Source organism: Bombus bifarius, unplaced genomic scaffold (genome assembly GCF_011952205.1).
Source record: "Bombus bifarius isolate JDL3187 unplaced genomic scaffold, Bbif_JDL3187 scf7180000007979, whole genome shotgun sequence".
In the NCBI taxonomy this organism is placed as follows: Eukaryota; Metazoa; Arthropoda; class Insecta; order Hymenoptera; family Apidae; genus Bombus; species Bombus bifarius.
The window spans coordinates 621,952-637,257 of record NW_022884364.1 but is presented as its reverse complement, the minus strand read 5'-3'; the positions used below and the strand labels follow the sequence as shown (position 1 = coordinate 637,257).

General features: G+C 27.3%; 6 protein-coding genes across 8 annotated transcripts; 3 read left to right on the top strand and 3 right to left on the bottom strand.

Annotated features, from left to right (window-relative positions):
• Positions 1-325: 325 nt before the first annotated feature.
• On the bottom strand, positions 326-1,700 carry LOC117204628 (39S ribosomal protein L18, mitochondrial). The gene is made up of 3 exons (XM_033442175.1): positions 1,324-1,700; positions 1,108-1,221; positions 326-898 (listed from the first exon to the last, which is right to left on the bottom strand). The coding sequence occupies exons 1-3, from the start codon at positions 1,497-1,499 to the stop codon at positions 661-663; spliced, it is 528 nt and encodes a 175-aa protein (XP_033298066.1). The 5' UTR covers positions 1,500-1,700; the 3' UTR covers positions 326-660.
• A 284-nt stretch (positions 1,701-1,984) lies between these two features.
• Positions 1,985-4,913, top strand: LOC117204634 (PHD finger protein 12). The gene is made up of 6 exons (XM_033442185.1): positions 1,985-2,112; positions 2,297-2,537; positions 2,662-2,861; positions 3,003-3,277; positions 3,348-4,366; positions 4,459-4,913. The coding sequence occupies exons 2-6, from the start codon at positions 2,490-2,492 to the stop codon at positions 4,828-4,830; spliced, it is 1,914 nt and encodes a 637-aa protein (XP_033298076.1). The 5' UTR covers positions 1,985-2,112; positions 2,297-2,489; the 3' UTR covers positions 4,831-4,913.
• Positions 4,914-4,970: 57 nt separating this feature from the next.
• Positions 4,971-6,373, bottom strand: LOC117204635 (GPN-loop GTPase 3). Its single transcript, XM_033442186.1, has 3 exons — positions 6,114-6,373; positions 5,700-5,896; positions 4,971-5,612 (listed from the first exon to the last, which is right to left on the bottom strand). The coding sequence occupies exons 1-3, from the start codon at positions 6,156-6,158 to the stop codon at positions 5,009-5,011; spliced, it is 846 nt and encodes a 281-aa protein (XP_033298077.1). The 5' UTR covers positions 6,159-6,373; the 3' UTR covers positions 4,971-5,008.
• A 204-nt stretch (positions 6,374-6,577) lies between these two features.
• Positions 6,578-7,891, bottom strand: LOC117204636 (replication protein A 32 kDa subunit-like). Its single transcript, XM_033442187.1, has 2 exons — positions 7,391-7,891; positions 6,578-7,309 (listed from the first exon to the last, which is right to left on the bottom strand). The coding sequence occupies exons 1-2, from the start codon at positions 7,644-7,646 to the stop codon at positions 6,825-6,827; spliced, it is 741 nt and encodes a 246-aa protein (XP_033298078.1). The 5' UTR covers positions 7,647-7,891; the 3' UTR covers positions 6,578-6,824.
• An 883-nt stretch (positions 7,892-8,774) lies between these two features.
• On the top strand, positions 8,775-12,788 carry LOC117204660 (N-alpha-acetyltransferase 25, NatB auxiliary subunit). Its single transcript, XM_033442269.1, has 10 exons — positions 8,775-8,929; positions 9,055-9,279; positions 9,389-9,642; positions 9,730-9,953; positions 10,030-10,339; positions 10,430-10,734; positions 10,818-11,076; positions 11,154-11,399; positions 11,477-12,085; positions 12,167-12,788. Exons 1-10 carry the CDS (start codon positions 8,869-8,871, stop codon positions 12,389-12,391), a joined length of 2,718 nt encoding a protein of 905 aa, XP_033298160.1. The 5' UTR covers positions 8,775-8,868; the 3' UTR covers positions 12,392-12,788.
• A 530-nt stretch (positions 12,789-13,318) lies between these two features.
• Positions 13,319-14,941, top strand: LOC117204632 (replication protein A 32 kDa subunit-like). Of its 3 annotated transcripts, XM_033442183.1 has the most exons (3): positions 13,319-13,545; positions 13,797-14,020; positions 14,181-14,941. In XM_033442183.1, the coding sequence occupies exons 2-3, from the start codon at positions 13,897-13,899 to the stop codon at positions 14,636-14,638; spliced, it is 582 nt and encodes a 193-aa protein (XP_033298074.1). In that variant the 5' UTR covers positions 13,319-13,545; positions 13,797-13,896; the 3' UTR covers positions 14,639-14,941. The 3 variants fall into 3 exon arrangements, with proteins under 3 accessions (XP_033298074.1, XP_033298073.1, XP_033298072.1); XM_033442182.1 differs by lacking the exon at positions 13,319-13,545 and having other exon boundaries at positions 13,577-13,936; XM_033442181.1 differs by lacking the exon at positions 13,319-13,545 and having other exon boundaries at positions 13,582-14,020.
• Positions 14,942-15,306: the final 365 nt, after the last annotated feature.

The following is a 15,306-nucleotide window of genomic DNA, read 5'->3' as shown; positions in this document are numbered from 1 at the left end:
TATTTATGAAGTTAACTCAACCAAATTAAGTTTCATAAACGACTCACGGTCTGTGATTTCATAAATTAAAAAGAAAAACAAAATAAAAGACTTCATAAATTTTCTGAACTATTTAGATATTTTGTTATCTACAATTATGATACAATTATTAGTACAGTATTATATTTGTAAAGAAATATTTTTATTAGCATGCAAAATAAGTCAGCCTAATATGTAGTATTAATTTAGTTTATAGTTACTAGTGTAGTAATGATAAATCCTGCACACTTATACATATTTAATATTATTGAGCACAGTAGGTTTATTGTATTTGTCATAAATTAAATTTTATTTAATATTAACATGATTATTTATTGCTATCTTTGTATAATGTATGCTGTATAAATTTGCATATTCCAATTAAAAGAAATGCTTAAATAATAAAGACAGATAATACTAAAATAGACAACATGTTTTTGAATATCCTTCCTCAAATATTTTCCTAACTTTAAAAGATCTGTAATAAAATTTAAAAGATCAAAATTTGAAAATTATTATTATTTTTACTTTACTTTATAATGGACGAAATGCATAATTCAAAATCTGTTAGTTTATGCAACTTATATTTATTACTGTGTACTATATATATACTTTTATATAATATTTATACATAACTGAATACTATTCATATGTTTCCCAAGGCTTCTCTGGATAATTCATGGTCCCAGGTCTTGGGTGTTTATATTGCTCTGGTTCTTGTAAGCAAATTCCACTTTCTAACAGTGTATCGATGAGTGATTGTACTTTCTTTCCAATAACAAAAGAAGTTTTATTCAAATAAATTTCAGATATACCACTTTCTAAGCAACGTTGTGCAAGCATACGTCCCACAAACTTATATGCTATACAGTCATTTGTGCTGAAATAATTTGTATAACTTTAATTTGGTTTTTGAGTTTTGAAAAGTATTTAATTATTAACTATTTAAAATTTTTCATAAGTTGATCAAATAATCTACGTAAGTCTAGAAAAAATCTAGAAATCTTTGTCATCGTTTCTTTTGCTAGTTGCAATTTCAAATTTCAAATCAATGCATTTCTATTTCATGTATTTATAGTGTCTACAAACCTATATAATTGTTTTTTCAATCCCCAATCTTTACTTGATACTGTGATAACTGGACCATTTTCAAAATGACATATTTCTGCTACAACATGACGTTGAGTGGTATGTACAACCAACCTATCCAAATTTTGATCACAAGTGTTAAAAAGATACAGTATTAAAACTTAGTATACTATTAAGGTTATAATAGAAAAAATTATGTTATGGTAATTATCTTACTTATGCCAATATCCACGTTCACGTTTATCAAGAGCATATCCTATAGGTTTCCTTGCGATTCTTAAACGTTCTAAATTTCGTGGATTGCGATTCCTGATTTCTTTACAATTTTTTACTATTTCTGCATTTCCATGTATTTGTCTTTTAATTAAGGTGTTAGTAGGTATTCGAAGCATTTTGAAATTTTATGTAATTTATAAATATTTTAATAATTTTGTTTATTCAAACGCAAGTAAAACGTATACGTATGTATATCTTTCGTTTGAACCCCAAATTCTTTAAATATTTCCTGACAATCACAAATAATGAATATAAGCTGGGCAGTGAACTCCTCGCTCAATTATACTACATAATCAATAACACAATAGATAATATTTTTCATAATATTTACATGTTATGATATTTGGGTTTAATTTAATTAAAATAATAAAAAGTCTATTTTAAGATAATTAACAAAGTTCGGTGTTACTTAATCTATGTGTACAATTTCAATGAATTTTTTTCTTATACTATTTAATTATTTAAAAGAGTTAATGTTTTTTTATTAATATGGTATCATAATATTATAACATTTATTAATATTCTTATTTTATTACAAACAAAATTAAAATATATTTAAAAACATTTTATATTTTGTTGGTTCATAAATTTCACCTCTCTTAATTTGAAATAAGAAGTATGTATATACATATAGTATAGTTTATACAAGAATGTAGTATAAGAAGAATATAATCATATATAGAAAAACACATTTCTTAAGCATATAGTAAAAAGTATAAGCAGTACACGGTAAGAAATATATTAGAGAATACAGATACTTGAGTTTTACATATTTTAAGCATCATTATATAAGAATAATAATGTAAGAATGTGAATGTATAAAATATTTATATTTGTATGGAAGAAATATAAAGTAATAAATATATCATGAAATTTACATAAATTTGCTTTGAAATTTTGAATTCTTATACAGGGGACAGCACAATCTACAGTATCTTGCAAGGATTAAGTGTATAAATCTAATATTTTGTTTTTCTAAGTTTTATACATAACCAACTTAGATATGAAAAATGAAAAGGGAGAGTAAATATATAATTCGTAGTTAAACAAATGCTACGCTGAACAAGAAAAATTTATAACATTAAGAATTAAAAATTACTTTCAAAATGGGTACTGTAGAATATGGTTTTCCAATGATCGGTGGTTTAATGCCAGTAAGTAAGAATGAAATATAATTCGTTTATCTATGAAAAATTACATTATACATAATAATTTTCTTATGCATATCTAAATTTTTTAAATATTTCTTTTTTATATAATTAATTTTTGTGTCGCTAGCAAATTCAAGCTCTTATAGCACCACCTGTATCAGAAGATTCTAAAACAGCAAAAAATAAAAAGGACAAAGAAGAGAAAAAGCATCCGTATTTTAAAAGAAGAGGACGTGGTCACAATCATGATATCTGTGATGCCTGTCGAGATGGAGGAGAACTTATATGTTGTGACAAATGCCCTGCATCATATCATTTGCAATGCCAGTGAGTTTGGATACTTCAAGATGAAAGAAATGAGATTCAATATTTCTGGCTTTAGTAATATTATTTTTAAATATAAAAATGCTTACTGAATCTAATTTTTTGTTTAAATGAATTGAATTTTATATATATAATCATTTGCAGTTATCCAGCAGTGGATCCAGCAGATATTCCTAATGGAGAATGGTTGTGCTATGCTTGCCGATGTGCATCAAAAAGAAATCTATTAGATACTAAAGGAAATGAAAAGAATAAAAAAAAATCTGCATTAGAAGTGTTAGCTTTGGCAGCATCTTTAGTTAATCCCAGAGAATTTGAATTGCCTAAAGAATTGCAATTACCAATTATGTTTCCTGGTAGTAATAAAGTAGATTATGTTTCAGGTAGAAGAGGAAAACAACAAAGTGGAAGTAATAATGGTATATATTATTTAATTTTTTATAGATATTTATTACATAATTTATTATTAATTATAAGATTTTTTTTCAGTAGGGAAAAGTCACTGTTTAGATAATAATTTAATGGTACCTTTACCAGCACGTTTGTGCTTTGAATGTGGTCGTAGCTGCAGAAAAGCACCATTAATTGCATGTGATTATTGTCCATTATATTTTCATCAAGATTGTTTAGACCCACCACTCACTGCTTTTCCAATCGGAAGATGGATGTGTCCTAATCATCCAAATCATTTCATAGATCAAAATTTATTAACCTCGTGTAGAGTGACAGAACGTATTAAACTTTGGGATAAATATGCCAATCAACGTATAGATCAACATGCAGTAAAATTAGATTTTTTACGTAAAGCGCGTGCTGCAAATCCACTTTTTCGAACAAAGATAAAATTAGAAGGTCGAACAAGAGTAAAGGTACCCTGTTCTGTAAAATTTCATTATGAACACCCACCAGAATTAGATCCTGTACAATTTTACCATGATGCTGTCATAAGACCAGTGAGTAAAAATATTAAAGTGCAGGGTGTAGAAGATAATGATAACAAACTCCCTAAAGTAGAAAAAGAAAATACAAAAGTGCAAAGATTGGAAGAACCAATGGAAATAGAAAAGGAGATTGAAGAAAACAATGAAATAAAGGGTGAAAGTAATCAAGAAGATACAAGTAGCATTAAATATGAGGAAAATGTGGAACAAGAAAATGTAACTGAAAGTAGTTGTAATGATGACATTAGTACTGAATATTATGCAGAGAAGTTTGGTTATGATGTAAAAGAAGGTATACAGTTACTTGAAAGACCAGTTTTAGAAGCATTGGCATTACAACGATTAGAACAAATTTTAGATCCAGATGGAGAAAATTATGACATAATTAATTGCCAAACAAGGGCCAGAGCGGCATTGTTTTCTTTAAATCACAAACCTAAACCACCAACTTTTATGGTTCATAAAACACTTACTATTGGAAGTGGACCAAATTGTGATTTAGTTTTATCTAATTATGGTAACTGTAGCTTTACATCTTCAAAACACGCTATTATTTTTTTCGACGAGGTAATAATGGATAACGATTTCAATATGTATTGTTTTCATTAAATATCTTATGAGATGTATTATTTTATCTATCTGTATTCTTTTATTTACAGAGTACCAAACGTTATGAATTATTAAACTATAGTGAATATGGAACGGTAGTTGATAATGTACTATATTCTTGTAACTATACAGGCGTCGTAGAAGAGATAAAAGAAGAAGCTGATGATAAATTCCAGTTATTGACTAAGGAACAAGATACAACAGAAGCAGTAAAGGCTATAATAAGAGAAAAGGTTCTGACTCAAAAACAAATAGAGAAGAAAAGAGTATTATGTAAATGTAACTTGACAAGGTCTGAAACAAAAAATAAAGATCACTTAGAAGAAGGGTGGGAAGGAAGTGCTATTGTTGCTCACGGATCGACACTGGCATTTGGATGCCTAATGTTTGTATTTAATACGATAAATGCACATTTAGAATGATGAATCCTTATAGTGTTAATATTCCATCATTTCCGTGTACAGATATTTTCGTAAGCTAACGGTAATTAAATTAATTAAACGAATTCTTTTTATTTTATTTTGTTTGTATTTCATTGGCATTCGAAAGTAAATTTCAAAAGAATATTTCATAAAAATATTTTATTGAGTAAAGCTATTATCATGTATTTGCATCATAGTTTACATCTTTATCGTCGTCATTAATAGGTTCATCAAAATCTCTAATCTTAACATCAGCATCCTCTCCATATTGAATAATATTGTCAATCGTCAGTTTAATATCTGCCATACTTTCTTCGTCTTTTATATTTAATGGATAAAAACGCACCAAACTGTAGTCCTCTATAAGCCTTCCTATTGCTTCAGTGAGGTTTCTGTATTTTTTATTCCAAGAATCTTTCTCCATGTCTGATAATAAACTGTATGGATCAGGTTCTAAATATTTGTCTAGTTGCTTTTTTGCACTTTTTGACAGTAAATCCATTTTACTAAGGATATTAATATGTGGTAATTCTAAATTAATCATCACACTAAGTGCAGCCATTGTACCTGACAAAAACTTTGATCCATCAACCATGAATTGACTATCTATTAAAAATACCCCACATATGCGAAAATTGAGATTTTGCAACATTGTTATTAATTGACGAATGACTGTCATATGTGTATATAGCTCTATTTGTCCTGGACAATCAAAGATGATATAATCATCATCCACATCACCTAATTTTTCCTCTAACCATGATGAGTTTTCTATTAAATACCTACAAATAAAATTTTACTGTAAATGTAAAATGTTTAACTTCACTATAATCTTTATACAGAAAGTAAAATTTATTTCATAAACTTACTCCATACAAAATACAAGACCACCATTAGGTCCAAATCGTAATTCATCATCTTCCATAGCATCATCTAACTGAATTAATTCTCTTATATCAACTAAAGGTTCATAATCAAAATATTCTGCTGCTGGATCTAAATTTACTACTTCTATTACTTGTCTTTCACTGGCTGCATGTTGTTGCATAGCAGAACAATAAGTGGACTATATAAAAAAATTATTAATATTGATGTGTAATATAATACATATTTAATAAAAAATATGTGTGTATTGTTTAATACTTATATTAATGTAATTATGCGTTCATTTTAATTTAATTGCACATTTCAATCGCATCGTTTTTGTATACTTATACTTTACATTCATAAGTTTTATTAAAACTCTTTTATTAAATTCTTTTATTAAAAGAGAAAGAGAATACCTTTCCGCTACCGGCTGGTCCCATCACAAGTTGCGCGTATCTCATTTTGCTCTTCTGCTTTTAAATTAATATCATACGAATTAAACAAAATGCACAAACCGTTGCAAGTGATCACATTCTACTATTTGAGGTTGTCAAACCTGATGATTTTGAGTAATAAAAGGTTAATGTTTAGGTTAGAATTTTCACAGTTTGCGCAAATGTAATTCTTATAGTGAAATAAAATTTTTATAATTAGATGAGTTATACTTTATCAGTTATTTTGGTAAAAATAAATGAAAAAGAAAAGAGATTATCAATTTTCCACGTATTACTATATTTAGACATTATAAAATATTAGTTATGAAATTTTGCAGTAAAATATAATAAAAATAATTCATTACAGTTTTTATAATAAGTACATAAAATCTGTATATTGTTAAGAAATTTATTGAATATTAAAAATAAAAGTTCTTATAAATAATACATTAATGAAAAGAAGTTTTCACATTAACATTTATTAGCCTACAAAGAGTAAAAGTAAATGAAAAAATTTATACTGCTTTTTGAAATCGATGCATATATAGAAAAATTTAAAAAAATGACATTCATTTACATAGCACATATACTATTACTGTTGTATTATATCTATCCTTTTGGTATGTTACAAATTGAACAAAAGACCTTGATATTTGTGATAAATAGACAAAAATTTCAACTTATATTAATTGTTTAAGTTGTTTTAAAATAATCATCTGAACTTGTTGTATATATATGGCCTTCAGAAGATAAAAAATCTAAAATTTCATCTACTTGCCCTGAAAGTGAGTTTGGTACTTTTTCTTTAATTTTATCTCTTTCAATACCAGATTCAGTATCATTTTGTGCATGAATAATTTTATAAACTAAAGTTTGTGCTTCTGACATTCCATAATAAGCAGCTTCTCCATTTAGATCATTTTTATTGTCTTGCTCTTTCTCTAATGTTGTAACATCTTTTGCCATCATTCTAGCTTTCAGTGTAACATAAGTAACTTCAAGAATATGATTTATTAATTCATTCAAGGTTTGTAGTGGCCACATTCGTAAAATTAAAATATGTCGCTTATCAGTTTGTTCTCTAAGAAAACCAACTATGCGAACATATGTATTTATTTGCATTGTAGTATCTGATGTCTTTTTATCCATTTCTAACCATTTGAGTGCAGTGATAGTACCTAAATATATAAATACAGAGAAAACTAAAAACCAAGAAGAAAGAAACTTAGAAAAAGGAATAAACATTAATTAAATTAAACCTGTTTCATCTTCAATATCATATGATATTTTTGTTGTTGTCTCTTCAACATTGCGTACTAATCCAACAATCATAAACATACGAGCCGGGATCTCCCATAATTTTGGTTCGTCAGTGGAAGAAAAAGAAAGTAAATTTCCTATCATAGCAGGAACAATAGTTTGTTTTTTACGCTCTTTTGTTCCGTCTGTTTTGTTGAAACTTTCCAAAAATCCACCTCGAGGATTTATACTGCTATCCAAATCTGATGACCACATATCGATGTTTAATTGATTATTTTTACAGAATGATAAATTTAAAAAATTTTGCGTTCACAGGTATCGACATGTGACAAGAGTAAATTATAACTAAAGTTATAAAATTTACGCGCGAACGTACAATCATAAATTATATATACATATAGATTAGATTCGCAATGAAATAAAACTGAAAGTATACATAGTCTGCTCAACGAGACAAGGCAGTAAACGTAAATAAATTTGATTGTGCGGTTGCAACTATTGGTTGTCGATTACTGAAACTCGAGTTTACGTTTACTGCGTCGTTTCGTTCAACAGGCTATATATTGCACCTTACACGATTTACGATTTTATACTATGATATATTACTTATAATAGTTTATAGAACTTCACAAACGCATCGTGCTGCAATAATATACAATATACAATAAACGATATATATGAATTCTATGAAGTCTGTAATCTGCGGAAGAACAATAATAATACATACATAAGCGATATATTTTACACATAATTGTACAATAAATCAGTTTAAATTTTCCTCTTTTTTATTTTCTAATTTCTAAGAATTTTTCTAGATATAATCTCTGAAAGCAATTTCACATTATCTTACCAAAAGCAAATTCACGCAATAGCGCAACACGAATATTTCTGGCGCGAATTTTATCTTTTATGTATATATATAATAATATTTTAATCATTTTTATTTTAATATTAGATTTGACGACTATAATTTCATAATTTTTGTCATTAATTGAAATAAAAATGAGTATGTCCTCAAAATAAAATTATGTACGTTTACTATCTTTGAGTATACCAAAGGTGGTTTTTCTCTATATGGTATTTGAGAATTTTAACTTGAATTTTTCATTTTATATAATTATCATATTGTAAAGTAAAAGTTGGATTAATTATTTATTTATTTTTTAATTATTAATTATTTATAATAAAATTTAACAATTAATAAAACAATTAGTTCCATTGAATTATTTGCTTCTAGTTCTTTATTTAATATTGATATGAGAAAAAACATTTTGTATGAATTTGAAAATATTTATTTCTTTATTATAATCTCTGAAATCTAAAAATATACCTATTTTTTAAATTTTGATCTTTTTTAAAGTCGTAAGGAGTCACAATATGTAAAAAAAAATCAATGCAAATGTGCCTTATGACACGAACATGTCATGGACGAAGGAAAACTTTGGTTTGTTGATTTAAAATTACTGCAAAAAATATCATGGCGTCTAAGACCCGTGCGGACAATATTGTTAATGAGCGCCGTTTACGTCCGATATATGGCAAGTATATTGTTAATATTATTATTAATGAGTAAATATTTATATTTCTTAAGTCATAAGAGAACGTGCTTTCAGTACTTGACCGGTAACGAGGTTATGTAACATTTTTGCACTGTGGATTTCAGATTGGTTGGATAACGGAAATAATAAGAAAGCTCTTCAAGAAGCAGATAAAGTGCTTAAGAAACAGCCAAGCAATCAATGTGCTAGGGTACTCAAAGCTTTGGCTTTATTACGACTTGGTAAAGAAAATGAATCTCAAATTATTATGGATAAAGTACGTTCTGAGATTCCCTGTGAGGACTGTACTCTACAGGTCATGAGCATTTGCTATAGAGAAAGACACCAACGTAAGTCCAAGTTGTATTCTATTATTTCTTACACATACCGGTAATTGTAATTGCTACATATATATTAAATTATTGAAAGAACTGAACATGGTATTGAATTTATTTACAGCTGATAAAATTAGCGAAGTGTACGAAGCTGCAGTTAAAGTAGATCCTGGCAATGAAGAATTATTAACACATCTCTTTATGTCCTATGTTCGTCTTGGAGATTATAAAAAACAACAACAAACAGCACTTGCCTTATATAAACTAAAACCAAAAAATCCTTACTACTTCTGGGCTGTGATGAGCATAGTTATGCAAGCTCTACATTCAGATGAAAAGTTAGCAAAAGGAGTTACTTTACCTTTAGCAGAAAGAATGGTTTGTGGATTAATGTAAAATTATTCTAGTAAGACAAAGTATAAATTGTTTTATTGGTAGCTTTTACATTATTTTAATAAAAATTAGGTATTAAAATTAATCAAAGAAGGAAAAATGGAAGCAGAACAAGAAGTGCAACTTTACTTAATGATATTAGAACTTCAAGGTAAAAATGAAGAAATGTTAAATGTTTTATCAGGGCCATTAGCTTCACATCTTTCGTCTGTTTCACAACACAAAGCAGCACTTTTATTAAGATTGGAACGTTTTTCTGAAGCAGTTAATGCATATAAGCAACTCATCAGTGAAAAGTGAGTGTAATGTAGTGTATGTGAACTTTAAGTAATAATGTTCTAATGTTTTATACTACTTGTGTATTATAAATAGTGTTGACAATTGGGCATATTACCAAGACTATCTTCTTGCGGCTCTTAAATTTCAAAAGCCAGAAGAATGTTTAAATTTCCTTAATAAGATCATAACCACATTAGAGAAAACATGTAGAGCTCCTTACCTTGCAAAATTTGAATTATTAAAGCTTACTCAGAATGGTGAAATTATTGAAAATGTTACCGAACCAATTGACTTAATGTATCAGTATTTTTCACAATTTGGAGAAAAAAGTTGTGTAGTTGGGGATTTACGTTTATACTTACATTTATTAACACCTATGGGCAAGCAACAGTTGATTCAAATGGTAAGTAATAAGATAGCAAACTGTATCATTCAGATAAAAGTAACAATTCATTTGTATGATATTTTATTCCGAATACTGTTATGTTTTTAGATAGAAGAAAGTGTCGGTGTCAAACCTGATGGATTCCCAACTAATTTGAAGCAATTGCAGAGACACATTCATTTAGAACAATTGCGTCGTATTTGTGGTTTTCATCATCCTCCAAATATTGATATAAATAAGCAAAAACAATTGGTAGAACGATTATGTAAATTATATAAGAAGGGTAATGAATTATGTCCAATCGAAGATAGATTACCAACAGACTTTTGTCCAGCAGATTCTTATATTCTTCTAGCAACGCACTTATTGCATGAATTATGGTGCAATACAAATGATGCAGCGTATCTTTATAGGTAATTATTTTATATTTTTAAGTAAAAAAAGTATTTATGGAAAAAATTTAGTATCTAATAAAAATAATAATATATATTTATAGGGCAATGGAATTATTAGAACGTGGTTTATTATCAAGTCCGGCTAATTTTTATATAAAAATTCTACTAATACGAATTTATTTGGAAGCAGGACTAGTAGGTGCAGCTGATCATGTTTTTACATTGTTGGATGTTAAACATATTCAGTTAGATTCATTGGGTTATTTACATGCACCATTACTTGCTCCACTTGGCCATCTTACATTAGCTACCATAACTTTAGATCATACTACTAAATTTTTTATTGCAAATTACAAAGATGTATGTATTTATATATTATAAAATTCTTTTAATCAATAAGTAAAATTCTATCTAATTCAATTATAATATGTGATTAGAGCGCAGATCATTTAACGTTTGCCTATAAATACGGAAGTTTTGTAAAGATTCAAGAATTTGTGGAGTTAAAAGAACGTTTGGAAAATTCTTTTCACTTTGTTATGACTACTGTAGATAAGATGCTTTTGGAATTAGGTTGGTGCAGTAGTTCCACATCTTTAATTTCTGCTTTAGATAATATGGATATACAACTAATCGAGGATTCTGTTCGATTGAATTCTTTACGAGATAATCGTGATTTGGAGGTAATCCTATATCCATAACATATTAAAAAAGAAAACTTAAAATTTAAAAGAATTGATGCAATTCTTTACTTAAACAGGTTGTTCCTGGATGGGAACCTCTTACGGAAAACGGAGAGGATATTAGAATGCAAGAAGAAACACGCATATGTATGTTAAGATTACTAGCAGTGCGAGATTTAATATTAAAAATTTTAGCAGCATGTATAGCACCTGACAGTTCCTCTCTTCTTATTCGATTTTCTAATGAACTGAAACAGCTGGATAATGAACAAATTCCTTCGATTCTTCAAAAATTTGAATTAGAGGGGAGAAAGAATAGATCATGTAAAATGTTAGTTCCTATGGATGCAGTCGAAAGGTTATGCGAAGCTCATTACTCCGAACAATTGAAGACAATCGCCCGACTTGCAGAATCGCTTGCTCAGTCACGTTATCCTGATTTTGAATGTATTCAGATGTTGCGAGTTTCACCATGCCTCCAGACAATAGATATCCCTGAGAAGAGAATTCCAATGTCTTTCAAGCATTTTTTACTGAGAGCGTCAACGTGTAGCGAAACTCTCGCAATTATTAGTGCCATATGTACTCTGCGTGCAACACAATTACAACCTAAGACTTCGCAAAAGAAGAATAAGAAAAAATGTAATAAACAAATAACATCTATTTCATTAAATGATAATGATCATGTAAGTTAATCGAATGAATTGATATTAGCTGTTTACTCTAATTTAAGCAATGTTTTCATTTGTTTGTTTACTGTGTTATAGAGTTGGAAAGAAATAGTAATGGTACTTGAAGAGAGGATTCAAAATTTAGATTCGGTACTAACAGAATTTGAAAAATACCAGTTACATACTGGGCTGAGTAACGACGAAGAAGATTTGTGTGCTATAATAATTAAATATGGTCAAGATAGTTTAGGACAAAGTTGCAGATCATTAAAATCTCGAGTTCAAAGTACACTAAAACTTCTAAGCAGTTTAAAAAGCTGAAATTGTAAGAAAATTCTTGTACAAAGAATATCCATCCAGCTATTCATTGATTTCTAAAACCAGTTCATTTATTGTGTACATAGTTATTAGACTTAATCAATTATAAATATCGACTGAATTGTTTATTGGAAATCAACTCTTCAAATTGTTTTAATTTCGCACTAAATTCATAAAGAATTATTAATTTAGAAATATTTCATCAGCACAAATTTTGATATATTCATGTTGATGTGGAATACACTGCCGTCTTATGTAAATTATGTATTTTTAAAATAAGTAAACAGTATATTTGACAAAAAAACATTAAATTAATAAAACTTGGTTAAATTTAAATTCTGTTATCCTTGGATAACAGAATATTGAAGTGTTTTCTAATTGGTTACCATTATCTTTATTTATAATCATTTAAAAATTGGTGTATAATTTTTTTATTGTTTTAGAAGTTATTGAAATTAAAATGCAATTGTTTATTATTTTCATATAAATTTTTAACTTATATATATTAATTACGTGTTTACATAGAGGTGTGTATAAATTCTTATATGTGAAAAATATCATAAAGTTGAAATTAACTAATTTAAAAAGATGTTACTCTAGAGTAAAATAGTTTTTCCCTAATATCAAAGTTTTTTATTTGTATTTTGCTTCTTCCATTGTATATGAATAAATTTATTACTTGTTAATCATGTAATTTAAGTAATTACTTGATTGAGCTGTATGAAATTAATAAATTGGATAACTTTATATGAAACGAAAAAAATTGTATTTATTTATATATTTAAGTGATTTTAATTAGCTAATATCAGCTAATATAGATCTTAATTAATTATATCTAGACATTAATTGTCTTTATCTAAATCAGAGATATTTTTGTTTAAACAAGAACATTATAAAATTATTAGTCATTAATATATTAGCAAACTATAATAAAGATGTGTGTATTAAGAAATTATATTTATATATTTTAAAAGGCTATATTGGCTGTTACTCATATTGATAAGATTATTGTCAGATTGGTACAATTTTGTGAAGGATCTGTTTCTGTAGGGAGAGTTTCTATATTGTATATTCTATATATATTTTCGATTTATCTTTCATATAAGTTAATTTCTTATCAGTCGTTTTATCTTCAGTTATATATCTTATATTAAACGGTAAGTATGTGTGTAAATATATGCCTGTGTCTATGACATTAAGCACTCTATGAGCATGCAACAACATTCAGTATTCATTAATGTGTTTGAACTTGCCAATCGGCAAACACGCAGTTTAAGTTTGAAAACATATATTTCATATATTATTGAATTAGATTTCATATAATATTTATACCACGTGTTGTAACAAAAATTTTTTCGTAATAATTTACTCTGTACTACGTATTGACAATGTGGTCTAACCTGGACAGTACTATTGTGAGTGCATCAGGAGGATTTTTGAATGATAGTCAGGATCAAAGTGACGGAAATAAAAAAACTGGTAAAAGAATCAAGAAAATAATTCCTGTTATGATTCAACAGTTAACACAACTTAATGACAATTTGGAAGGTAGTATTATTACTCTTGTAGGAATTATACACCATATAGAGAAGAGTAGCACAAAAGTGACATATGAAATTGAAGATGAAACAGGTATCAAACAGGAATATTTTGAAATTTATGTAATTCTAGAGATAAATTGTTATTATTAATATAATTTTTTATGTTAGTATATAATTATTTCTTATTTATTAGATTAAATAAATTTTTGAAGAAATATGATAAAATTAATATATTAATTGATTAATTACAGGTCATATTACATGTTTCCAATGGTTGACAGTGGGAAAGTCAGAATCAATAATTAATTTAAATACCTATGTACGAGTATTTGGATACATAAGAGAACAAACTGAAATCAAACATATATTAATTTTAAAGATTTGGCCTTTGACTACCTTGAATGAATTAACTAATCATTTATTGGAAGTGACCTATGTAACATTAAAGATTCAAAAGACTTCTAATAATGAAGATAAAAGTTCTGATGTCCCTATGCTAGATGATAACCTTGGGTTGACTAAAGAACAAACTATAGTCTATAGGGTCATTCAAGCAGAAAATGATAGCGAAAATGGAATAGAAAGAAAGACTCTCAAGAACCGTGTGCCAAAGAATATGTTATCAACAGTTGATGAGATAATTGACTTTCTTACAAGTGAAGGACATATTTATACTACTTTTACAGATGATCACTTTAAGACAACATAATTATGCAAGCAGATACAGAATTTTGTTGCTCAAACCTAATTTAAGAAAGATCTAAAGTTATCTAAACCTGTTGAAAAATTAATATGTACATTCTATATAATTATTGTATAGAGATTTTTGTATTACATAGACGTAATATTAAGAAATAAATTTGAATTAATGTATTGTGTAATTGATAACAATTACGAATAATTGTTCTAAATACACGTACAAATATTTTAATATTGTATAGAGATTTTTGTATTACATAGACGTAATATTAAGAAATAAATTTGAATTAATGTTTTGTGTAATTGATAACAATTACGAATAATTGTTCTAAACATACGTACAAATATTATTTTTTAAAAATAAACAGTTATATCATATTATATTATTATACAGGACGATTTTTCTGTTAGTTGATTCAAAATCATACCGTGGAAACTCCTTGTTAATTAACAAGATTTAGTCCCCACTCGCACGCTTAATTAGTAAGGCAATATTATGTTATATTCAATATTTAATAAAAAAATGTTACAACAATCCATTCTTAAAATTTCAAGTATTATTTAACATATTTTTTTAATTTTATCTATATATCGTTTTGCTAAGAATTTCAAATCACTTTTAAATCTACGAATTATGTCTCAATGTATGATATTACTAAGTATGTGATTACCACAAGC